At 33.3% G+C, this 26,879-nt stretch overlaps 1 protein-coding gene and 1 long non-coding RNA gene across 4 annotated transcripts; one reads left to right on the top strand and one right to left on the bottom strand.

Annotated features, from left to right (window-relative positions):
* Positions 1–88: 88 nt before the first annotated feature.
* On the bottom strand, positions 89–21,676 carry LOC130623321 (THO complex subunit 5 homolog). Of its 2 annotated transcripts, none has more exons than XM_057438791.1 (21): positions 21,600–21,676; positions 17,735–17,910; positions 17,447–17,626; positions 17,247–17,357; positions 12,653–12,750; positions 12,491–12,566; positions 10,649–10,719; positions 4,289–4,403; positions 4,132–4,214; positions 3,959–4,008; positions 3,807–3,884; positions 3,039–3,109; positions 2,800–2,899; positions 2,543–2,648; positions 2,131–2,444; positions 1,944–2,047; positions 1,726–1,810; positions 1,382–1,494; positions 1,149–1,244; positions 520–593; positions 89–235 (listed from the first exon to the last, which is right to left on the bottom strand). In XM_057438791.1, exons 2-21 carry the CDS (start codon positions 17,873–17,875, stop codon positions 175–177), a joined length of 2,127 nt encoding a protein of 708 aa, XP_057294774.1. In that variant the 5' UTR covers positions 17,876–17,910; positions 21,600–21,676; the 3' UTR covers positions 89–174. The 2 variants fall into 2 exon arrangements, with proteins under 2 accessions (XP_057294774.1, XP_057294775.1); XM_057438792.1 differs by having other exon boundaries at positions 3,039–3,106.
* On the top strand, positions 21,344–26,857 carry LOC130623345 (uncharacterized). 2 transcript variants are annotated; one of them, XR_008981135.1, is made up of 3 exons: positions 21,344–21,555; positions 22,109–22,329; positions 23,775–26,857. It is a non-coding gene; the product is annotated as an uncharacterized LOC130623345 (long non-coding RNA). The 2 variants fall into 2 exon arrangements; XR_008981134.1 differs by lacking the exon at positions 21,344–21,555 and having other exon boundaries at positions 21,749–22,329.
* Positions 26,858–26,879: the final 22 nt, after the last annotated feature.

Below are 26,879 nucleotides of genomic sequence, written 5' to 3'. Positions count from 1 at the left end.
GTTGTTGAGAGATCCATATATGTCATTGGCAAGAATCACATCTTAAATTTAAATTGCTACTACTCAATTATGCAAAGCAAAAAAGAAATTAGTTTGAGTTTTAATAAATTCAAGGAAAAAAAGATTTCTATAATAATCAGTCTTTCTTGTTTATTCTTCTCAATCCATACAATATCAGCGGTGTGTAAAATAGCCATCATGGTGATAAACATATGGTCTGTTACGATCACGGCCTCTAAAAATATCATTTAAATCACTGGTAACAACTAAATGCGAGATCAGAAATCTTAACATTTAAAGGAGGCACTGATTTTGAGTTAGCGAAAATCATAACAGGAAAAACGAAGAACGATATATTCATAACAACACCGTTTTAAAGAACACTTCGTTTTTCCTATTTAAATAAATGCCTTTTTTGCAAGATAAGAGAGAGTCCCCCTTTTCAGCAGAGGTTTTTTTTTCACGAAAGACCCTCATTCATTCATTTACAAAACATGAAAATGGTAAATATAGTCTGACCTTGTTTTTCTTGTGTATAATTTCTCTTTAGTAGATTGGTTTGGTCCAGTCTCAATAAACATATCATAACATATCTAAGAAAAAACATTTTTTTCTACAAAAAGGTGTAGGATGGGGCCATCATAAGTACTGGCGTAGCTTGTGTTGATTTCTGACATTATTCACAGTACGAGTCAGTAAGATTTTTTAAAAACAGTAGTGCAAGGTTCAAATTAGAATAAAATAATATAAAATATAAAATTGGTTTGCAAAAATGTTCTCATTGTAGAGTAAACCTTCTTGCAGCTGCAGTTGGGGATGATTATAGGCTACTTGCCATTGATCCATTGTTAATGGTTATTTTGTTGTAAAAAACAATATAGATATAGGTCATACAAATAGTAGACAAAAAAATAAGACTTCAATTTTTTTTTTTGTAGAATAATTCGCAAAGACAGCATTTCGATTCGGAAATTTCGATTCGGAAATTTCTGTAGTGTATGCAGAATCAAAATCTTTTTTGTTCTAAACACTTGGTAAACAATGTAAAATAAATACTAAATTTTGTTTGGGTTTTGAGGGTAAGCAAAAGATCAACAAAAACAATCAATCATGGAGATCATGAATAACAAAGAAATATTCTCTTTTACCTGTAATTTCTTTAATAAAATCGAAAGCATCATGTTTTTATTAGATGTTTCAGCACAAATGTCTTCACCGTAAGCATTTATCTCTCGTTCTAAACACTGAAATCGAAAAATACTGGAGTGTTTATCTAAGTTAAACAGAAAGTCAGGTAACACATCAATTTATGAAGGTTAAGTTTGCTAAGGTTGTATCAACTGATTAACAAAAGAATAATAATAAAAACCAATATAGATACCATTAAATCAACCACTGAGTTCACATCAGACTTTTCACTACCAAACGACAACAAAAATAAAGGAGTTTGGAGCGGGTAATTAGAATGTATTGCAACAGCAACATTCAATGTTTCTACAAAATAATATTTATTGTTCTAAGTAAAGAACAATCTTTTATACAGGTTCAATACAAGACATATACTAAACATAGTGCAGCTCAGCAAAGCTATCAGTAAATGGAATTATTAAAAATATAATGTATAAAGTTTATAGTAAAAAAAAAATAACAACAAATGCTAATAATGATATTTTTTTTCAAACAGCAATATTTTTTTTAGTCTTCCTTCAATTTACTCACACATACCTTCCCTTGCCAATTTTGCTGCATAAAAAGTACAATCTTCTGATATCAAACCACAATCAAGCAAATCTGATGCTGATGTAAATTTCTGAAACCAAAGAATAAATGTTAAAATTATACTACAAATTTTATAGTATCCGTATAACGTCTTTCTGTCACGCAAAATGGTAACCACAGTAGCTATTATTAGCTATGAAAATATTTTGGAAGTAATTCAATACCAAGACATCTTCAAAGTAAATCATTTTCCAACTGGATAAAGTACACACAACTTTTTGAGAGCCAGCTGTTTGTTTGTCAGCATAAGATGGAATTATCAATTGTTCTAAAACAAATGCAGTGAAGATTGAAAGGCAATAAAGACTACATAAATGTTCTCTCAACTTTGCTAAATAGTCAAAAGCACACCTAGTTGGGATAACTGTTTTTGTAAAGATAAACGAGCCTCGATCCGAGCCCTAATAGCATTGATTACTGACTGAAAGTGTTTCACATTTACAGCAGAATCTGGCACGTAGCTGTGGATAGCTTCATTTGGTAGGTAGTTCATTCCACATATCCACTGAACCCAGTAAAAAGGATAACCAACAGACGCTACATGTGAAGACATTGGTCCCATGCCTAGTTTCTCCAACTGGTACTTGTTGGCTGGGTTTGGTGATTCCTTTCCCATGTCAGCAGATAGTAGGTCTCGTAACAAAGCATCAGTCGATAAAAGTGAACTGTTATAAGATTAAAAAATCCAAATAAAAATTAAATTAAATAAAAATAAGAATAAAAAGAGTCCAAACTTCAGAAATCTAAAAATCCAAAGTCTTACCTGTTTTCTGTTGTCTTTGCTTCATCTGACAGAATGAGCTTGATTTTAACTGTGTTTATACACAAGGTGCGAAAGTGACGAAACTTTAACCCTATTTCGTATTTACCTAAAACATGTTTGTAAAATGTAAACATTACATCATCATTATTTTAGTCTGTTTTTAGAAAAATATTATAGCAAAACTTTGTTAGTTGTTCCTTTACAATAATAAAAGTGGGTCAATAAATGCAAGACAGCACAACTTAGCAAATTGTTACCTTTACACTTCAGTTTAATGTGAACAGTCAGAGGATGCTTTTTAAGTAATTGTTTTCGTTGAGCTTCTGATTGCGACTTCCCTTTTTCACTTTTCACTTTCTGTACAAAAAAATATGCATGTTTTACAACTTGAACAAACTGGTAATCAGAATTTGTTTAGAAAAATTACTTTATTTGTCTCCGCCTTAGAAGGCAAATACAAAATAAATTCAGAACACACTTAATGACAAATCCCTACCCTTCTGTCCCTTTTTCCATCAGAATCTCCACCATCGTTATTTCCTTCAGTTTCAGAATCATCACTATCTACTTAAAAAAGAAAGAATATTATAATAAAAAGCAACAAAAACTATTTACCATGCCATACTTAAATACTTGTTTGTAAATCCTAACTTCACCCTTGCAGCGCTGTCATTTTCTTTTTCTACATAAACTTGCTGCACAAATTACCCTCAGAACCTAAATTGAAAATTATATTTTTCCCGTGTGTAAAAGCCATTACAACCAATAACTTTTTTAAAGGTTTATAATCGGTACTAACGATAGAGCACCAGATGCTGAGATTAAATTCAGTATTGAGAACAATAACAATCCAAATATAGTTAAATCTTTTCAAAGTCATTTTCTCCGTTGATTGGAGGCTTAATAATGACAGTCGCTGAGTAAAAATATGGCATGGTTGTAACGACGCGTTTAAAGCTGGCATTCTCCTTCTTACTGGCACTAAAAGATTTCTAATCAGTCATTTCAAGATTGGAATATAGCCTTGTTCGAAATCTGAACAAGAATTTTTTAGTATATTTGAAACACTGATTTGCTGTGTCCACAAAAATCCCAACTTAAGAAATGATAGTGTAGAAAATGGAAATAACACATTACTGGCAGAATTTTTTTCACCAATATGTATGGGGGGATCAAAACATGAAGGAAAAAATCTGGCTTAAAATAGCCAGCTGAAATAGTTAAGTGGTTTCATTTTATTCTCTATCAATCAACGAACACAAACCTGGTTGCATTTTATCTTCCAGAAATTCCGTTTTAGCAACTTGTAAATCCCCCTCGATATCCACAGAGAGCTGCTTATCTAAACAAAAGTCTGCATATGCATTTTTCTGCTATATACTATATACTATATATATACTAAAAAAGCAATCATACCACAAACATCTTTGTATGCTTTAGCTTGAATGTACAAAACGTACAGAGGTCTAAAATACAATACATTACATTTATCTGTGCTACTTAAATCTAATTTTAATATGAAACCCAACTTCCAAAATAACACTGATAAACACAAAAGTAACATATTTACCAGACATAGCATTACTCACCTAGGTAAATATTGTGCTCTTTCAAATAATAACCGTTCGGCTTCAATAGGCATACCCATATATTCTTGAACAGGCATCGTAGCCTGAAATTATTAAAAACAAAAATGGGTTCACCCTTATTCACTGTCACTTTAACACAGATAAAATACACACATACCTTGATAATCTGATCAAGTCTTGGTTTTAAATTTGTTAAATAATCTGATTTTTTATTGATTTCAGCCTCAACAAACTTCTTTTCTTCTAAAAACTTATTTTTCTGGATGGCCAAACTAAAGGATGCATAGACATTAAATTAGCTGGTCATATTTTAGTAAAAACTAAAATAAGTCAAACCTACATAAAATTACCAAAATAAGTTATCTTCAATTCTCTTCATTTTACTTTTGTTGTTCTAGTGCGTGAGTGCGAGTAACGCTACAAATTATTATGAGTATGAGTACTAATTAATGCAAGTGAGAGAATTGATAGTAAGAGCACAATGCAAGTATAATAAGCAAGATCAAATTTTTAAATAACACGAGCATGCAACAGTAAAATTACTTAGTTAATAATTAGTCAAAATTGCATTAAAGGAAAATACAACACATGAATTTAATTTAACTTTTTTTAATTTAGTTCTTTAACTCTTTCTTTTTTTAATTTGAAAAACGAATTAAAAAAACGAATTGAAATTAATCGAAGTGAAGGATCATCATCATCATCATTCTCGGCTTAACGTCCGTTTATCATGCTAGCATCGGTTGGACAGGGTATATTAATGACCATCTTCCAATCTCATCTAGACCGTGTTAGATCTAAACTTAACTTCCTCTGTAAGTCTGTCCTTATAACCTCCTGCCAAGTCTTTCCTCGGTCTGGCTCTGGGCTTTGCCCCAGGAACTATCAAGTCTTTACACTTTCTTACCCAATTATCCTCCTCCATTCTTTCCAAGTGCCCCAGCCAATTCAATCTTCTTATCTGGATAACATCTTTAATTCTACGGAGACTTAGCCTGCGTCTTAGCTCATCTGAACTCTTTCTGTCTCTCAGACTGGCGTTACACATCCACCTAACCATTCTCATATCATTCCTTTCTAAACGGTCAAGATCTTCCTGCCTCACTGCCCATGTCTTACTTCTTACACAGGCCTCATACAACCTACCTTTTACCTCAATTGACAGGACTCTGCTAGTCAACATAGGAAGTAACTCTCTGAACTTTTTCCAAGCAGAACCTATCCTGCAAGTAACACTTCTTCCAACACCCCCAACATATCACCTAAGTAACAGAAGTTCTCAACTATCTCTAACGAGCCACTGTTGTACATTATTAAAGCTGGAAATACTTTATTCTCTATAATCTCACCTTTGCAACGCTTGCAATCAAACTGAATGTCAGCTCTTAACCTTCCACTAATACTACTGCACTTCTTATGTACCCAATGCTTGCAAGTCTGACAAAAAATTGAGTTACTACCAACCCATTTCCTGCAAACTCCACAAGGCCACTTTCCAACTACATGGTCACACCTGCAATGCTACTAATCATGACTTTAGACTTTGCTGTGTTTACCTTTAGCCCTTTCTCTTCTAGTCCTTTCTTCCACTTCTCAAACCTTTCAACTAATTCTTCCATCGACTCTGCTATGAGAACCAAATCATCTGCATACAATAACTCCCATGAACAACCTGTTCTGAACTCCATCGACAGCGCTTCTAAGAATAGAATAAACAACAAAGGACTAAGTACAGAACCCTGATGTACACCAACATTTACACTAAATTCATCACTAAGTGAATCGGTAATCCTGACACGACTTCTAGCATTGCTGTACATAGACTATACCATCGTAACTAGCCACTCATCCACACCTAATTTTCTCATAGCCCACCAAATAACTTTACGTGGCACTCTATCAAAAGCTTTCTCTAAATCTACAAAGGCAAAATAGAGATTCTTTCTCTTTCCTAAATATTTTCCCTGAAGCTGTCTGAGTAAAAATATTGCATCTGTAGTGCCAAGCCCTGGAACAAAACAAAATTGCATCTTATAAATATCAATCCTTTCTCTAAGTAACTTATCAATCACTCTTTCAATAACTTTCATTACTTGATCAACCAACTTCAAACCTCTATAGTTACCCCTTTCTAATGCATCACCCTTGCCCTTGAAACAATTTACTATTACACTTGACTGCCACTCACTCGGAATAGCACCATCATAATCTGGTTAGCAAGACTTTTAATAAGCTTAACTCCAATATATCCAGATGCTTTTACCATCTCTGCAACAATACCTGATACTCCTGCAGCCTTGCCAATCTTCAATTTCCTAATAGCCTCCACTACCCATTCTGTCTTCATCTGCATAGTTGGCCCTTCTACAACATCATCATCAGACAAATTATCCTCGTCCCAATCAAACTCAGTGTTAAGCAACCTCTGATAATGATTCTTCCAAGCTACCCTTTTCTCCTCCTCTGTGCTAGTCAAAACACCTTCATCATTACGTATACACTTCTCACCTACAACATCTTGATTAGTCTTCTTCATTTGCTTTGCTATGTTGAATACCTCATTGTGCTGGTCTTTCCTTCTTAACACATGCAAATCTGTTTCTCTCTGCTTCTGATTTTGCCTTATACACTGCTGTACGAGCGCGACGCTTAGCTTCAAAGTAAATATTTTTACTACCACCAGACTTCCACTCTTTTCGAAGTTTCCTCTTTTCCTTTATACACTGGTCAACCTCATTATTCCACCACCAGGTCTGTCTATGTCTAGCTGGTCCTTTCGTCCACCCACAGGTATCATCAGAAGCTTCTAGAAGACAATTCTTTAAAGTAGTCCAAGTACTTTCAACATTATCACTATCACATTGACCATTGTGGGCTAACTGCTGAACTTTTGCACTAAATTGTCTTGCTACAATCTTTTCCTTCAGCTTCCAGACTTTTCGACGGGGCCTGTACTTTCCTTTGGCTTCTTTAACACTCTTCAAGATAATATCACAAACCAGCAACCTATGCTGGGAAACACACTCTTCCCCGATATAACTTTCACGTCCTTCACCACTTTCTTGTCTGACTTTATCTGTGTCTTACAACCACCTGACTCATATGTTATCAGCCTACTCTGTCTCTTACTGAATGATGTGTTGCAAACCACCATGTCCGTTGCCATTCCAAACTCAAGCAATCTCTCCCCTTCCTTATTTCTGCTCCCAAATCCATAGCCTCCATGCACACCTCTATAACCTTCAGATGACTTCCCAACATGACCATTAAAGTCGCCACCCACCATGACAAGTTCAGTGTCTCCAAACTTTGATTTGATTGCTATTAACTCATCATAAAACTTATCTTTATCTTCCTCACTGAGTCCACACTGTGGAGCATAAACTGACAGAAAAGTGACAATCCTATTACCTATCAAAAACTTTATCACTATAATACGACTATTAGCACGCATAACATCTATTACTTTTTCTACCCACTTCTCTGCAACGAATATGCCAACTCCTTCATATCCATCACTATTACCAATCCAAAAAAGCTTATACCTTGCCCTCCTACCTTCCACAAATCTCACTGAAGCTCCTCTCCACCTGACTTCCTGAACACAACACATATCAACAGATCTACGTTTTAACATTGCAACTACTTCACCTGTTTTACCTCTCAGAGTACCAACATTTACACTAGCCATCCTCAACCTAGTGTTATCTACCTTGAAAGGTCAGCAAAATATTGTCTATTTCAAAAGTCGACAACACATCATTCTATCACAAATCTAAGAAAACCAAAGTCTCCAATAAATGTTAAACACTGCATTCTCAATTTTATTGACACCTGCATGGAAAAAAACGATGTCCTCACTGCTAACAAACATTGACATCTTGTATTTCAACTATTTAATTAGCTTTTCTACAGAAAATAAAAATAAAAAGATTAGGACATAGCCTAGGTTGGTATCCCATAAAAACAAAAACCTTCAAAAACAGGCTTATTTTCACTAAGAAAGTCCAAGAAATCTTATATATTAACTCCCTTGTATGAGTAACTATGTAAATCCACGATACGCAAATCATGTGTCACTTTCTTATGACGTGGCCATACGCTAAAATTTACTAAAAGAATAAGTAAGCTGCCAAATGAAGAAAAAGGGGGTCCATTTGTCATTTACGCTACAGTGCCGTTCTCAGTCTTTGCAGTTAAAATAATTTAATTTTACCCCTGTTTTATCATGTGTACGCCGTATCTCATGGGAACAAGTTGTTTATCAACTAAAAAGAGAAACCCGAAGCAAAGGTTGTTTGTTTTTTTAATTAATCCTGAAAAAAGTTATTTCAAACAAAGCATGCCAATGTTTACTAATCTTAAAGTTAGCTCAAAGCTTATATGTATTTCTGTATTTTCCATTTTTGTGTTCTGGGACCGAGGTTGTATTGCATTCGAATATAAATGTAATTCGCATCTAAAATTAAAAAAACAAAATTTGTTGTCGAACAAAGTTAATGTTGTTGTCAGAAATAGTTCTTAAAACGGAGAAAAACGTATGATGATATAACATGACAAAAAGAATTGATTGGAAATGCATTCGAGAATTGTAGCTATATATTTTTAATTTGTTCTCTTTGGGATGAAGCGAAATTTAGTAACCAAAGTAAAAAACTGATTGGACTTTTATTTAGATAACTCTAGCTAGCGACCTACTGAGAAAGCGAAATAAAAGCAGGTGTGTTGTTAAAATTATCTCATAGGAAAATGAATTTGGTTGTATAACGTTTTTTTAGCTTTTAGAGCTAAAATTTTCCTTAAATATTAAGTTTGTTGTGGTGTCTTGAGCCGGAAAATACATTCTTTAAGCACTTATTTTGTAAGAATATACTCTGAAAAATGGGTCAGAAGTTTAGAATATCCTAAGAATATGTCTAAGCTTGATAGGTTGTTTTAAATATGAACATTTGTCTGACGGAAAAAATACATTAGAAGTTTACTTTTTTTATTGTATATCAAACGAACTGAACTTTTTGGGGTCCAAGCAATGGGCTGTTACATGTAGTAGAAATTGCCATTAGCTAAACAGGATTTATTTTATTAAGGAATTATATATTTTCAGGCCATAGTCATGCTAAGAACATATTGAGAATAATGAGAATAGCATTTGTCAAAAAAGTTAAGAACATCGAGGCTGAAACTAAAACAAAAAATTCTTATAAAAACATGTGTTTATTCTAGAGCAGAATTTATATAAACTGTAAAAAGTAATTTTTCCGTTGTTACTGTTTTTAAAACTACAGACTGTGTGATTCAGTGTTTATACTTAAAACCTAAACTTAAATTAATGTTTATATCTGTTCCTTTGACTTTTTTAGACATTTTCCATTTCGCACATGCTTTTATTTTTAGACGTTTTGTTTCAGCGGTTATAACATAAAATAATGCAGATTGTGAGCAACCTCGATCCCAGGACTTTTTTCTCTTTTTGGCATCCTGTTATTGTTAATTTGTCTCAAAGGGCCCGGAGTCGAGGTTGTAATGTGAGCTTTGAAAATTCAAATCATTGTATTGTATGTTTTTGTTTGGTATCCCTTCCGTTTAATGAGAAATTCAGTGGATTCTTCCACGCGAATTCACCTAGTTTAAGATGATTGTAGCAACATCTTATGGACAGACGACAGTTCCTTCCAGTATCCAAATGGACAGTAACTGAAAGGTATCTTTTCAACACTGGTAGGAGTCAGGTAAATTAAAAGGAAACCCAAACATCCCTCTAAGGTGAACGTTTTGGGTTGCATATTAGGCGCATCTTCAATTTTAATTTTTAATTTTTAACAGCATAATGGACAAAGAGTTTTACTATAAAAAAAACCTATAACATTAAGAAAGGGTCATATGTTTCTCCAAGATAACAACCCCAAACACACCAGTATTAAAGTGTAGAAGCAATACAAGAAAATCATATTATATGGTGGAAAGGTAAACCATGCAGGTGTTAACCACGATTAGTTTTTTGAACTTTCAGGGAAACATATTCGGCAAAATAAAACAAAAGCAGGCTGACCGTTTTTGTTATGACTAGAATGTTTAAATCTTTATTACCGTGAAATTTAATATTTCTAATAAAAAAATTAAATTACATGTGTTCGTGCACAATTATATCGTGTTAAGAAATACATAGTATAAATAAAACCATGTGAGTACACTTGTGAGTAAAATAATAACATTTATTGAGAGTACGTTTAACAAAAATGCAAGTACTGCAATTTTAATTGTACTTGTGTTGTACTCGAAGGTAAATTACATGCATTTTAAATTCTTCACTTTGCACTTGCAAATGTATAGCTTTGCTTGTGACCAGCACTATAGGATTACATCTTCTGTTTGTTTCAGTAATGTTATTGTTATTTTACAAAAGAAGTCCTAAACTATGTAAGGCACCTTTTTGAGTATAGAAGTTTAAAGGCACTTAAGCAACTTTGGATCACTTAGTAGTCCAGTAACTATTTAACAGATCACCCATTTTACTTACTCTTTTCTACGTTTTAGCTCAAAATCTAGTCTTGCCAACATCTGCTGATGTGAATCTGTTTTGGTAATTTCCTAAAAAAGAAAAAAGATAATAACCAAGGCTACTTATGATTACCCTTTTTTCCGGTAAATAAACCCGCACATAGTATAACCCGCAGCTCAGCTTTTTTAGGGACTTATAAACTAGATGCTATCAGATAGCCTGCACCTTCGTATAACCCGCATAAAATTTCAATCGATGTGTTTTACTTACCCGCACCTTTGCATAACCTGCATCGTGTTAAGAAAAAGATTCAGCGTATTTTTACTTACCCTAATCATTTTATAAACATGTGCGTGTATTCTGTTTTTTTCATGATGGAGACAAGTGGGGGGCGTTTAAACTCGTGAACCCCAAACACGAGAACCGAGTGTCTGAACTAGCAACTCTCTCAGTCTTAACTTCCTTGTCTCCGATTGCCGAAATAATAATGAATTAAAATTAATTTCACAATGCTGTTTTCCTTTTATTTGTAAACATTAGTTTCAGCCAATAATAACTCTTACTTCCTGCGATTAAACAAATAAACAAACAAAAAAACCCATGCTATCAGGTTATAAATCTGAAGTAAAATCTCTGTTTTTTATGTATATTTAAGTTTTTTTGGCATAAAAATAACCAACATCATAATTATCACGGATTGTCTGTAACAACGATGTACAAAACGTTCTTTTCTAATGTTTATAGAATTTTGTTATCTATTTATATCCCAGCAATCACAGTGTGCATGATAAAATTAATGGCAACAATGAGGAGGAGATAGTTGTATGTGTCTTATCAATTGTATTTTATTTTTATTTTTGATATTTTCAGTGGCAACCTGTTACTCAAATTAGCTAAGATGAAAAAAGAAAATTATTATCTATACTTTAATTTTAACATTTTTAACAGGAATTCATAATTAAGTCCTGGCCACTAGGTTGTTTAAATACGTGTCAATTAAACCTAAATATGATACCTGCTATATTGCTCTATTACCAGAAGCAAATGATTTCAATGTGCTCAATGTGATTGCAAAGATATATATAGATTAGAATTACATTCAACACAAAAGAAAAATGATCTCCAGAATTGTGTTTCAGAGAGAGAGCTCGTTATACTAGCACTGGCAAGCAACAGAAATTTAAAGCAATTTCACTGTGTGAAAAAAATTAAATCACGCAGTTGAAGTACGATTACGTAGATATAGGATCGCGCATGTAGTTATATTAATGTACGCATTTTATCTTGTTGGTACTATTTTCTTCATTGAATGTGTAAACTTTAAATTTCACGATAAATGACAGAAAATATAAAACTTATTACATAACCTGCACCACATTATAACCCACACCAACAGTGGAAGTCGTAAAAATCAACTTATAACCTGTGGGTTATATATCGGAAATACGGTAAAATGTCTAAAAAAATTTAAGTTGATTTCTTCGCCTGCTTGTCAATGTTAATCCCTGATTAAATATTGAACAATTTAAGTTTTTAATGTATGCCAGTTGGAAAGTCTTGTCATCAGTTCATCAGTCAACCAATATGTAGAGAGTTGGTCAGAATAGTTAAAAGCTAAGGCTTTTGATGTCTTACATTTCATTATAGCTATATTTATTTATAGCTGAAATAATTTGTCCATCTCAGCTATCATTGCAGGTAAATTTAAAGAATTCGTTCATAACTAACTAATTAGAAATGGAATTACATTTTCCTGACAATATTTCATTAACATTTGCATACTTTGATGTGTTTCATATTAATTATTCAACCTGTTTATGTTAATTACAATTGCTTTTCAATGACATAAGTAACAGTTACCGGTTTGGAAATCTCCTTTGAAGCTTCAGTATAAAATTTCTCTACATCAATTAAGTCAATATCTTCATCCTTAGATCTAAAAAACGCAAACAAATAATCAAAAGAGAGAAAAACAAATAAACATTTGGCTAAATACATTAAAAATAAAGAACAAAAGCATACGAAAAATTCATGCATTGCTGTATTTCTTTCTTCATGTGCATGACTTCATAAAGGAGATTTTGCAATTCTAAATGCAAACCATCCACTTTGCTTTTAACCTGAAACAAAAAACGTTCTAACAAAAACATTGTAATCCGTGCTCACAGTTTTTTTGTCCAATGCGTACCACAAGTATGTAACCTCCACTTTTCTTCTTTTTCATTCCTCCCCTCTTTTATGGGAGCCATGTATTTAGTCTAACACCTCATGATTTGTGTATTGTATAAAAATTTAATGTTTATGTATACCCCAATATTAAAGTGTAGATGTAGACAATATTACTTTAGCCAACCTTAAATGACCTTTTTAAAAATTAAGGAAATGAATTCTTTCATGAGTAATGATATTGAGGAAAGACCTCCATGAAAAGACTTTTGTTTCTCAGTTGAGTTAACCAATGCCTTCTTGGTAGTGCAATATTAAGAACTGTTTAAGAATATTACAGAAATTAGTCGATAAGGCCCGTGGAAAAATCCACTTAGGCAGAAGTACAATGGAAAAATAGGTTGTTTTAGATTTTTTGCTGACGTCAGCAGTTCAATTACAAAAACTTTTGGCGAAATTTAGTTTATTCGTTGCCTGTACTGTGCAGAGGTTTAAACGCTGACCAAGAAAATGTATATAATCATGTCTTTTTGATAAGCGGTTAATGAGACATAAGGGTTTTAAAATTTTGCTGATGTCAGCAATGGCCAGTCAAAATTTTTTTTTAGAAATTTGTATACCTGCTGCCTTCATTGTATAGGTCTTAAACGTTTATCAAGAAAATGTATAGGATCAAGTATTTTTGACAAACGGTTGCAAAGATATTAGGGTTTGAAGGTTTTTTGGTGACGTCATCAACCCGTCCATTCCGAAACGGATTCGAGACCCAGGTTTGGGAAACTTACCCAAATTGGTCCTAGGTGGTCCCTAGTTACCTACGCACTGAAAAATCATTGACGTCACCACCTCGTTTCCAAGTTATTTGGCCTCAAAATTATAAGTGCACTGTAATGGCTTCGTTAATTTAATGTGGATATTGACGTTAAAGTAGTGTTATTGACGTCACACGTTAACGTCAGAAAATTAAATATTTGAGACATAACTTTTTCGACGACATCAAAGGAAAATGAACACATCCACTCTGCCTGTTACAGACACACAGACACACTTAGCGTATTATTATAGAGATAACAAAAACACATAGTGTTTTATAAAAACTATTGTTGTTAAAATCACTATCAACAGAATTTAAACCAACAACAAGTATTTGTATTAATGACAATATATTATAATCTTACGCCATTATCTTCAGGTCTAAAATACATGATATACATAATAAAATATGTATATGCAGTTAAAAACAATTAATAAGCAACAATAAAAAATTAAGCGCTGAGCCCAAGAGAAAGAAACTGGTAAAAGAATATATATTTACGAAAACTTGATAACTAAGGTTAAAAGTAGAAAAGAGGATATCATCATTCTCGGCTTAACGTCCGTTTTCCATGCTAGCATGGGTTGGACGGGGTAATGACCCTCTTCCAATCTGATCTAGACTGTGTTAGATCTAAACTCAACTTCCTCTGTATCCAGTCTGTCCTTATAACCTCCTGCCAAGTCTTTCTTGGTCTGCCTCTGGGCCTTGCCCCAGGAACTATCAAGTCTCTACACTTACTTACCCAATTATCCTCCTCCATTCTTTCCAAGTGCCCCAGCCAATTCAATCTTCTTACCTGGATAACATCTTTAATTCTACGGAGACTTAGCCTGCTTCTTAGCTTAGCTGCACTCTTTCTGTCTCTCAGACTGGCGTTACACATCCACCTAACCATTCTCATATCATTCCTATTTAAACGGTCAAGATCTTCCTGCTTCACTGCCTATGTCTCGCTACCGTACAACATAACACTTCTTACACAGGTCTCATACAACCTACCTTTTACCTCAATTGACAGGACTCTGCTAGTCAACAAAGGAAGTAACTCTCTAAACTTTTTCCAAGCAGAACCTATCCCGCAAGTAACACTTCTTCCAACACCCCCTTCACTGCCCAACATATCACCTAAGTAACAGAAGTTCTCAACTATCTCTAACGAGCCAATGTTGTACATCATTAAAGCTGGAAATAATTCATTCTCTATAATCTCACCTTTGCAACGCTTGCATACAAACTGAATGTCAGCTCTTAACCTTCCACTAATACTACTGCACTTCTTATGTACGCAATGCTTGCAGGTCTGACAAAAAATTGAGTTACTACCAACCCCTTTCCTGCAAACTCCACAAGGCCACTTTCCAACTACAAGGTCACACTTGGCCGCAATGCTAGTAATCATGACTTTAGACTTTGCTGTGTTTACCTTTAGCCCTTTCTCTTCTAGTCCTTTCTTCCACTTCTCAAACTTTGCAACTAATTCTTCCATCGACTCTGCTATGAGAACAAATCATCTGCATACAATAACTCCCATGGACAACCTGTTTTGAACTCCATCGACAGCGCTTCTACGACTAGAATAAACAACAAAGGACTAAGTACAGAACCCTGATGTACACCAACATTTACACTAAATTCATCACTAAGTGAATCGGTAATCCTGACACGACTTCTAGCATTGCTGTACATAGACTGTACCATCGTAACTAGCCACTCATCCACACCTAATTTTCTCATAGCCCACCAAATAACTTTACGTGGCACTCTATCAAAAGCTTTCTCTAAATCTACAAATGCAGATTCTTTCTCTTTCCTAAATATTTTTCCTGAAGCTGTCTGAGTAAAAATGTTGCATCTGTAGTGCCAAGCCCTGGAACAAAACCAAATTGCATCTTATCTATATCAATCCTTTCTCTAAGTAACTTATCAATCACTCTTTCAATAACTTTCATTACTTGATCAACCAACTTCAAACCTCTATAGTTACCCCTTTCTAATGCATCACCCTTGCCCTTCAAACAATTCACTATTACACTCGACTTCCACTCACTCGGAATAGCACCATCCTTTATAATCTGGTTAGCAAGACTTGTAATAAGCTCAACTCCAATATATCCAGATGCTTTTACCATCTCTGCAACAATACCTGATACTCCTGCAGCCTTGCCAATCTTCAATTTCCTAATAGCCTCCACTACCCATTCTGTCTTCATCTGCATAGCTGGCCCTTTTACAACATCATCATCAGACAAATTATCCTCATCCCAATCAAACTCAGTGTTAAGCAACCTCTGATAATGATTCTTCCAAGCTACCCTTTTCTCCTCCTCTGTGCTAGCCAAAACACCTTCATCATTACGTATACACTTCTCACCTACAACATCTTGGTTAGTCTTCTTCATTTGCTTTGCTATCTTGAATATCTCATTGTGTATGTTATTAATAATATGTTATATGTTATTAATTGGATACAGAGGGAATATATCACACCAACTTGAAAATTCTTTTACGAAATTGAATACCCCTCTGTAGAGTTTTTTTCACTTTGAAGAAGTAAAGATTTTACTGTCATTAAAGTTGTTGGAAAAAAATCTCTGAGAAGTGGTGTTGTATATCAAATTGCATGTGAAAGATGCGATTCATGTTATGTCAGCCAAAAGTGCTGACATGTGATCATTAAAATTAGAGAACATAGGAGAACATATGGGCTGGATACTAATCAAGATTAGACCTGTCAACATTTTCTTTCAATGAAAGATGTCATCATTTTTTAGGGTTTGCATTCGCGAATCAAAATGTTGCCTTAGTGCATCATTCTACAAAGAAAATGATAAAACTATGAGTCCTATTTTTTCATTAATTGTTTTTATCACCTGTTTCTATAACAGTTATTGCAACAAAACAGCCATTATCAAGTGACAGTACTTACAGACCACAGTTGCTTGGAAGTTTTCTTCTCTATGGTAGCAATTTTTGTGAACTTACTTTATATTTTAATTCCAACTCTGATTTTAAAATCAAAGTCAAAATCAGTAAACCATTTAATGTCCCTTGAAGCTTTATAATTAATCAAAAACATCTGCAGCTAGATACTACAGACGAATTTAAAAGTCACACCTCATTAATTTAATCAAAAATATAAAAATAAAATATGAATTTTATTCTTTTTTAAACTCATAGACATTGCGGCATTCTCTCACACTCTAGCTATTAAGTTTAATATATATTATGTATTTTTCAGTTGCTTTTGTTGCACTTTTCTCCTGATTTTTTGTAGCTTTTATTTGTTTTTAACTGCAAGAGTATATTTTATCACAGATTTATTTTAGACCTTAAAATAATCACACAAGATCAAAATAATCATCATAAATAAAAATAATTATTGGTTGGCTTTGTTGCTACCCTCTCTCCCACGCACCCATGTTTAATAGTTTTAATTAAATGAACAGTTGTATTTTAATGGCAGTATAATGTACATTAACTTATGGAACATGTATCATAAAACAATAAATAAACAATCCTTATAAACTATGCATTGAACATGCACCTCAAAACTACCAAAAATTAAGATGATCTATCTTTTAAATCTTTTAAAAAGAATATCAAAATAAACTTTTAAATAACATATAAAATTACCTCATTTGTGTTTTCCTTTGCTTTTTTTCCTCGAATTTGTGCCAATCGATTAAGTTTTTTTAAATTTGTTGTAAGCACAATAGCATTAAGTCTTTTTTCCAAAATCTCCTCCTTTTAGAAACAAAAATAAAAAAAATCTCATTTAAAACAGCAAAAACTGCAAGAAGTAAATTTGTGTTTTTAAGTGTTTTTATATTAACCTTCACATTGTCAGACTCATTGTCTTTCTTCTTTAAGTTGTTTATTTCTGATATAAATCCTTCGATGTTGGAGCAGGTGGTACAGAATTCTTCTAAGTCTGAAGCCGAATCTCTTGACATAGCCAATTCTTCTTCATAAAGAAGAACTTTCTTGTCTTCAACTTCAGTTGGTTTCTTTACCTTAAAATTACAGTATTTATTACAGAATTACGTCATATAGCATCATTACCTGAAGACTTGTGAAATGTCTTGGGAAAATGCTTTGTCTAACTTCAGGAACACACTTACAACAGCTGCTTTTGTTTCTTCACTTAAATTTTTTATTTCATCCATTTTTACAGTTTTGGTAGTGCTATCAGAACTTCGACTACTTTTTCTTCTTGGCTTCTCAACAGATGTGTTATCATCTTTCGATTTTGTTTGTTTCATTGTAATTCATTAGTTTAGTGTATAGTCTTGCATACCTAAAAGTAATTTTTTATTAATAACTATTACAAAATTGATGTGCTTACAGCCCTTCCCTTTAGCTGCATTTGTTGAAATTGGTCATAAATCAGCTGCATCATAAAAACTAATTATGTGAAAAAAAAATACTAGAGAATCATGAAATTAGATGGTAGATAAAAAATAGATCTAAGAGGAATAATAAAATTGGGAGAATTCGGTGGTGGTGGGGCAACCCTTAACGGTGATAAATCCAATTTTAAAAATGCAGAAGTCTTTAAAATAAACATGGGCCTAAAATTTTAGGTAATAACAATAGTTTCCTACGTGAATATTATCATTTGCATGTTTTGTTAAAAAAAAGTATAGAAAAAATAAGTCGGAAAAAAAATACTTTTAAAACTCTTAATAATTATAAAAAAAGGATGCAAAACTTTTGAAGTAAAAATAGTTTAATTACTTTGCGCTAATACCTAAGGGAAACTTTTTTTAAGGTTCAACAGAATATATTTTAAGCTATCCAATGGGATGTTTTCTTGTTACTTTAAAATGAAATACAGTGATTTTAAGGCTTTAACAAAGTTTACATAAGATAATTAAAGTTCATGTGTGAGACACGACTCTATTGAGAAAAAATAGCTCATGTATTTAACAATAGGCTAACAATAACAACGAAAGTTCTGATGCTATCATAAGCTAGTGGACAGTGAAAATTATTATGTAAAGTTACATTTACGTTAATAAACATCAAGCACATGTTTTAGAGACTTTGGACACTTTCAGGCAGATTAATATTTCATTTACACCATCTTTACTAGAATTCATGTTTTTAAATTACTTAATAAACCAAGTTTAGGCATACATTGTGGCTCAAATGGTGTTTTCCAAGCATTTCTCACATTTTGCCTAAAAAAACCCTTTCGGCAATTTTGGACAGCACAAAACTTAAGTTATTTTTATTGCAGATATTATACCTAGCGTATACCGTCCTAATTTCTAATTATCTAAACAAACAGCTCTAGCAATGATCCCGCAACTTCGCTCGCCACATAACTTCATGGTTTTGACTATAAGTCATCCGTGAAAACAACTTGCAAAATTGCCGGTGAACAAGGCAGGCATTTGCGCTGGGCTAAGCAAAAAAGAAGCTGTCAAAAACGTCCTATTTTCATGATTTGCTTCTTAATTCCGTGATGGGTTTTTTCCAATGTGAGATCCACTGGAACTACTTCTAAAGTTCATTTTATGATTAAAATGGTTGCAATACTTCATAACCTGTTTTAGTTGGAGCTAGTAGCTGCTTGAAACATCGTCTTGTACCTTTTTCTGATGCTCAAAAAACAAACGTGACATATGCAAACTTGTTGACGCAAATAACCAAGGGGGATCTTTGGAGGACAAAACGTAGCAATCTTTTTTTTTCTTAAAATATTCTCCAGCCTGTCTAGTTTCATAATAATATAGGTTTGTTTGGTATTTAATGAATGATAGATTAAAATGTTGTAACCCCACCGTGCAAAGATTTCCCTATAATGTGATCTACCCCAGCGATGTTTAAGCTGTCTGTTCCGTAAAGTGCACAAGTCTCTGTGCCAGTATAAATGGTAATATGGTACATCATGGATGTTAGGGCCAAGACATAACGCCATAGCCATTGTTGTCAGTAAAAAGAGAAAGTTCCCGAGAAAGGTGAAATTACGGAATTAAAACGTTCACAGAATTTAGTCAGTATACGCTAAAGGCAAAAGGAATTTGTACCTCAGTTTACCGTTGTCTGTATCTCAGGTGTATCATGCGGGAAATTTTCATTATTCATTATTCCTTATTTTGGCTAGCTAGCTTGAACCTGAAACTCTCGGAACCCGAACCGGAACTACAGCGCCGAAAGACAACTTCTGGAGACTAGGACATATATCCAAATGAGGGAAGGCTTGAGTGCAAGTCTTTGTATGGTACACATTGGAACAAAGGCCCTTTGATATTTAAATTAACACATTGCATTACATTTGAAAATATTCAAAAAAAGATCAATTGCGACATTAATCGAAATTATGCAATAGCTTTTTTGAAATAGGATGCATTGAGTATATTTCATTTCTTTCTTAAATATGTTAAATAACTTTTATTTACCTATCAGAAACTTCAAACAGAATGCAAAATTCGCTCTGGAACAAAAGTAATTAAATTTTAAGCAGATAGTGGCATTTTTAACAAATTTGAAGCTTCTGATGACGTCACAGAAAATGTGCTGACCCAAGCAAAAATTTATTGCTGCCATTTTGTTCCTTTTATGACGTACTATAAGCATGCCAAGTTTGATTCAACTTGAACGACCCTATCAAAAGTTATTGAGGGGGGGGCGGATTCCGCCCCCTGTTCATAGTATGTTCGAAAAACCCTGGACCGAATAGGGTTAAAGAAGGTGGCTCAGGGGCGACTTAAAATCGGAGGGTCGGAAAATAAAGCATGATGACATGCGCAGTGATTTGAGTTGTTGTTGAAAATCCTGGTTGATGATGGTGTGGTGATGTGCGAAGCATGTCAGAGGGGTTTATTAAGATATTCTTTGAGTGATTAATTCATATTTTCATTCTCTGGAGGGAAAGCGAAGACAATTTTTTTTAAATAATGAAATTTTTTATGCGGTGGTAAATATACATGCCGGCGGCCGACGGTAAGCTGTGGTACGACTTCCTTTGGCTTAACCTATTGAATTATAAAAAACGATTTTGTGGAAGAAATTTCTCTGAAGGATAATTTTTATGATATTTCGGCCTAAATTAAAGGTTAATAATAAGGACTATTTATTTGAGATTAATATTCTTTTTACAAAATATAAAAATCTTATTTCATTCTTGACATATTCTGTTTTCACTGGGAGGGTATTTTTGTCAGTTTTGTCCACTACGAAACAGCCATGAAACGAAAAATGAACAAACGAATGAATGTATTTTTGTGAAACTTAATTAGACATGCCCCACCCAAATAAGATTTCAATACATTGCTAGTTAGGAGCAGTACGTGAAATTAGCAGTGTTCGCTTAGTTAGCAGTCTTGTTTTCCAGGACTGCTTTTGGTTCAAATCACTTGCTCTTGTTGCAAGGCCCAAAGAGTGCAGCTACATGCATAGAGATAGTAGCTATTCCTGTAGCTACACTAAACAATTACCGTAACAAAATTGCGTAGTTAAATTAACAAAAATAGGATAAATATATCACAACTAAATAAAGCAGAGCAGAAAAGAACTAAAAACATGCAGCCGACGAAATCTGTCAGCCGTTCGTTCCAAATACGTGGTTACCATTTATGACCAATCTTCTGTAGAAGCAAAATGTACTTGTCTGGCGCGTCCCGCCACCTGTCTACACGTTACGATAAAATGTATAGTTTTTTTAAAAAACTCTCTTTTCACAATGAATACCAAAGAAAAAACACGTAAATATTCCTTTGGGGGTTTTGTTATAGCAGCAGCAGGGTAAATGTTGAAAGAAGAAAAGCGGTTATGATTATAAATTGAAAAAATATGCTCAAATCTTTAGTTCAAACGATAACTCATTAATCATTATGTTAATTTCAATAGAAAAACTTAGCAAAAGTTGAGCATGTCCAACCTTTAAAAAAACTTATAAAACCGAAAAAAGTTGTACATCTTTGCTGTTTACACGGTAAGTTTTTTTATCTTACATTTAAACGGTCCGTTTAAACTTACCCTGTATTTTAGCCTTAACACAGTTGTAAATTATCAATAACGACACATCTCGCGTGATATCAATACCCAATCTCGTACACGAGATTGTTAGTTACCGAAATATATTGTACGTTAGTTTTCTTTCCCCCAAAATCTATGAAAAAAGCGTGTTTACTTAGAACTATAATCAGTCTTAAAAAGAAATTGCGACCCGAAATGTGATCAAAATGTTTTTTCGCAGTACTCACGAACTTTGATTCTCGCTAAATATTAGGACTTGCCAACTTGTAATTGTAATAAACACAAAGCTTTTTTAACCCTTCTTCGTTGTTTTTTTTTTAAAAAAAAATGGAGTCCTCTTTTGTAATATAATCACAGTAACACGAAAGAGTGTTTTTCGCGCCAAAAATAAATTGATTATTCCATATCGAATATTTAAAATTATTTGATGGAGCGCTTCAGTTACGGGTGGATGATTATAAGTGTTGCTTAAAAGTTTTAATTGATTTATTTATGTTTGTTTGATTTAGTAAAAGTTGTTGGAGAAGAAAGATAATTATAACAGAAAGAGATCGAGACGTGTGTATTTGATAGGAAAAAGTTAAAAATATATGGTATTCGAGTAAAAGAGGGAGAGAGAGCGCGCACTGTCATAACAAACCTAAAACAACGTTACGATATTCTATTATAGCTATCAACAAAACGATTCATAATTTTATTCACAGAAGAAGAACTCACACGACGCGCACAAGTAAGTAGAATCCACGCTACGCTTTAAAATGCGTGAGAAATATCACCATACGGACTTTGGTTTCTTTTTTTCTGGCAACCATTCTCAGATATTTTTCTTTGCTGATCTGTTTAATTGTTCTTAATTAGGGGATTAAAGTTAATCGTGACACGTCACACACAACATTTAATAACAAATATATATATAATGAAACATAATAGTTATGAACAGATTTATTAGATGCGATTTACTGAGGAAGAAAGTATACAGGAAGTGAATTGTCCTACTGTACTCAGCAAAGATCTTAGGGGAGGTATTGACTTTGGGGCATTATTACATACCCCTGAGAAACGATCTAATTATTCCTAACTTTGAAAAATAAATCCATCTTGTTAGACTTCTTCATATAGTTATTATTTATCAGGGTCGCCCCTCCTCCTTAAAACCCCTGAATTCTACTCAATTTTGTAAAGTCTCAAATATTAGTCTATAAAAAAAGATTCAAATATGTTTAGTTGGTTACATTGATATGACAATATATGCATCTAGCAGCATTTTCATTTTACCAATGTTTCTTCGGCGTACTCTGATATTTCTGATAAATAAAAGCCTGAAGAAAAGACAAAGTAAAAGGACAATTGACAATTGAAATTGCTTTTTAGCTGTGTGATAACGAGAAAACATCAAATTCACAAGTTCTTTTAGTTGATATATCTAATTTCTGTTTGATGAGTTGTCAGATAGATTTGTGCGTCGATCTCAACCAACTCACTCCGTTGTTTTCCGATATTGACATCACACTGCATTACGAAAATATCCAACTAAAAATATCTTGCCTTCGAGAGTTCGATTCTCAATGAGAAGTAAGTTTAATTTCCCAACAAGTCTCCCTTAATTTAAAACTGCTTTTTCCCGCACAGCAATATAAATGTCAAAGATTGTAAAATCTGAAACAGAGAGGGTCCCAAAAGAGCATTAGCTATTTGGATGAATTTTCCAGAACTTGAATATTTCAATGTACTTCAGTCAAAATTATTCTCTTATTTCTACAGTAGTTCGACCACAAAAAATAGAGAAAAGTTGTGAACAATGCGAACACACAAATCAGATGGCTTGAAAAAAATCCCTGTCCTTATAAAATTATAAAGCCGTGAAATATTGATTTTGAAATACATAGATTATTAAATTGACAACGACACAAGTGATGGACTTTAGCATGGGAAAATGCTCGGAAATAATTAATATGTGCTAGTCAACAAACAAGATTAACAACTTCAGTTCTCAGATAGCTATTAATTGTGAAAATCTATTTTGGGAACAAATAAAAATATACCATAGACAGAAAACATTTCACCTACTGTTCGTGGTTATGCAAAAGTTAAAAATATATCTGCAGGACTGCGTTCTATTATTAGATATGTACAATGTCACGCTATCGAAATTTCCGTTTGTTTTTTCTTCTGTAGGTGCCAACGTAGCCATGGTGGTATGGATTATGGAAAGACAGAACATCTTTATTTGCATGATGATATTTTTCTGTTAACTGGTTTAGCTTTTCATTATTTTTACTCCTTTCCAATATATGTGGATTCACCAATATATCTTGAATTATTTTTTATTCATATTTTTATTTATTTAACTGACTCAACTCTTCTTCTTTTCTGCCGTGTATTTATTTTACAGTTGGGTTTGCTTGAACGCCATAACGTCCGGCAAAATATTCAAAACAGAAAGTCGGAAACGTTTTTTACTTGTCTCGTCTATGATCTCTCCTGGTGTTCTAGAATGTTGCGTCATGTGCAAATGAACTCTTCCGTAAAAATTCGATATAAATTGATTCAATCCAAAAAAAAATATACAAGGTTAGATGACCTTACATTTCATATTAGACAAGCTCATCGGCAGTAATGGTATGAAGTTACTAAAGCAATGCACAGAGGGGATGGCATTGAATTAAGCCGGCTTCTGCATATCATATCTACCACGTTTGAGAAGGCGGTTTGAAGTTTATGAAAAACAAGTTAAAGTCTTTATACAACACAAGATAATACAATAGTCTATATTTTTAGAGATTTGCGCAATTTTTAGTATCAACTTGTTTTCTTAATCCATCAGTCAATTAAATTTAGTTCTTCATCAGTTATGGTCTAATCTTTTTGTGGCTGAGTGTTCTCTTCCAGTGCGAAAGGTCGTGGGTTCAAACCCCGGTTTAGTTATATCCTGTCTTAGATAAATAATCATCAAGAATTTTTAATAAAAACAATAAATTTCATATTGAAGTGCCAGACACTGCGTTCATTTGAAAATTTGCTTGTATTGTAGAAGAGTTGAAATGGAAGAACTGTCTTTAGTTCATCTTCTTTTCACATTATTAATCTATTTTATTTGTTGCAAATATCTTTGTTGGTTTTCAAGATATAGAAATTTAGCTAATAATAAAGAATTTCGATATGTTAAGTTAGATACTGAAAACAATGGCTGGTAAATAATAATCAAGATTACTAAATATTAATATTTATGTAAATATATTCCAAATGTGAAACTGGATAAGTAACAACATATTTACTTTACCACATACCTTGATAAATCCATAAAACAGCACCTTATATTAAATATATGACGTCATGCATTAAATTAGCATAATTATGACTCCTAAACTTAAAAATCTTAAGAACTGATCGAGATTTTTCAAAAAAAAATAAAAAGATTCATAGAAAAATTTTCAAGCTCTTACATGTGAGTCCAACTTGTTTTTTCGTGGGAGGTAAGCTTTCACCAAGAAGGAGAATAATTTTGTATTACAACGAAAGTAGAAAGTAAGCCCACTTAAAAAATATTGATTTCATATCTCCAATTGAAGATATTAAGACCAACAGTAGTGCTTTTTTACCAGTTGCTAGGTCTTTAAGGATTTTAGCCTGGTGTTGCGGTACAAAAGCGTGTGGGCTGTACCTATTTTCCAGAGTGAATATATTTTACCTGTTAATAAAAAATGTTGAAAAAAGAACTTAGGTCATAAGAGAAAAAAATTGTTCTTGCCCACGCTTTTCTATAATCTTAAACATAATTATGTAAAAAATAGAACAATAAATTGCTTATCGAGCTGTCTCCTTAAAAGGCCAATGAATCAGCCAGTGTGAGGATTATATTCTTATCCAACTGACTTAACAATCAAATCGACTCAAAAGTCCGGCAAAGAATGAGCACGAAGAGATTGATCTGTCTGTTCTTCATTACGAACGCAATCTTTGCTTTGGTGGATACCAAGCCACTTGATCTAGTTACGTTTTGCCATATGGAATGCTCCAGAAAGCTGAGTCGATGCTTGAGTATACCGAATGATGACATACAACATGCACTTGTGTGCATTCAAAGTAAATTCATTTGCCGAAGAGAATGTGTCTTAAAAGCAAAGATGGCAGACAGGTGAAGTGGTGACACAATGTCTTTTAAAAAGCAAACGAAATAGCTCAATGTAAATGAGACAACATGCAACTAAATGAGACAACATTTGACTGGAGTAAGATGTGACTGGAGCAAGATGTAACTTTTACCAAAGTGCAACAGAGGCAAAAATTGATTGAGGCAAGTTGGTAAAGTGAAAATAATGAAGAATTTGCAATATATCACTATCGAAGAGAAATGCTGATGTGTGCAAAAATAATCTATATCTATTCATTATTCTAGAAATTATGTATACGTAACTGGTCATACATAACCCATAAAAACGTTCCCCATATTTAAAAACGTTACCATAGCACCAGATTCGTATAAATACAACATGAAAAATGATTAATTATACGGATTTATCATTTTAATGCCGGATATATCAGTCACATTCCCATGCTGGGTAATATGTCACAGCTTTGATGTGAGGAAAATATACCACCTGGTGGGATTATGAAAAGATTTTATGACGAATCTCAAGACATGTGTTAATTCCATTAATCAGTAAACAAACTGATGTTGGCCTGATTAACTTGAGATGTCGCGTTTTTTTATTTTTTTTATGTATTGTTGTTGTTGTTGTGGTTGTTGTTGTTGTTTTTCTTGTTGTTGTTTTACTATTATTACAACTGTTTATCCATGGTGGCCTCTTTAGTTCTTTTTAGTTCTGTTATCGATGATAGTACTGCGAAAGGGGGTCCTAGTGCATGTAGATCTAGTAGGTGAGCTACGAAAGCTGTGCAAGCACAAAAATCTGCCAATTGCACAACCGCCTAAGATAGTAAACCTACTCTCATACTGAAGGCTAAGTAGAACGTTTTATTAGGTGACTCGACCAGGGCTTGAACCTATAACCTTCTTTGCTGTCGTGTTTTTTGTTTGTTTGTTTTGTTGATGTTGTTGTTGTCGCTGTTATGGTTTTCATTTATCTGCTGTATTGTAGAATTGAAACAAAATGTAAAAATATCTATCTAGACATTAGAGTAAATTTTATTATATTTATCTATTTATTTATTTATTTATTTTTCAAGATTATTAAAACTTGTAAATGCAAACAATAATGACGATTATCTTAATGCAACATATTTTTATTAAAACTAAATACTTTTTTTCTTTAATTTACA

The sequence above is a fragment of the Hydractinia symbiolongicarpus genome, chromosome 13 (assembly GCF_029227915.1).
Source record: "Hydractinia symbiolongicarpus strain clone_291-10 chromosome 13, HSymV2.1, whole genome shotgun sequence".
Taxonomy (NCBI): Eukaryota; Metazoa; Cnidaria; class Hydrozoa; order Anthoathecata; family Hydractiniidae; genus Hydractinia; species Hydractinia symbiolongicarpus.
The sequence above is the reverse complement of the archived record's forward strand: the minus strand, read 5'-3'. Positions and strand labels throughout refer to the sequence as shown.

What these genes read in the sequence shown, in the direction of transcription:
- LOC130623321 (XM_057438791.1), bottom strand. Translation starts at nt 17,875, where the DNA reads ATGAAACAAACAAAATCGAAAGATGATAACACATCTGTTGAGAAGCCA. An exon ending in GAGCTAAAACGTAGAAAAGA is followed by an intron (nt 4,404 to 10,648) that starts GTAAGTAAAATG and finishes TGCATCCTTTAG; the next exon opens with TTTGGCCATCCAGAAAAATA. An exon ending in GGAAGATAAAATGCAACCAG is followed by an intron (nt 3,110 to 3,806) that starts GTTTGTGTTCGT and finishes TTCTTTTTTAAG; the next exon opens with TAGATAGTGATGATTCTGAA.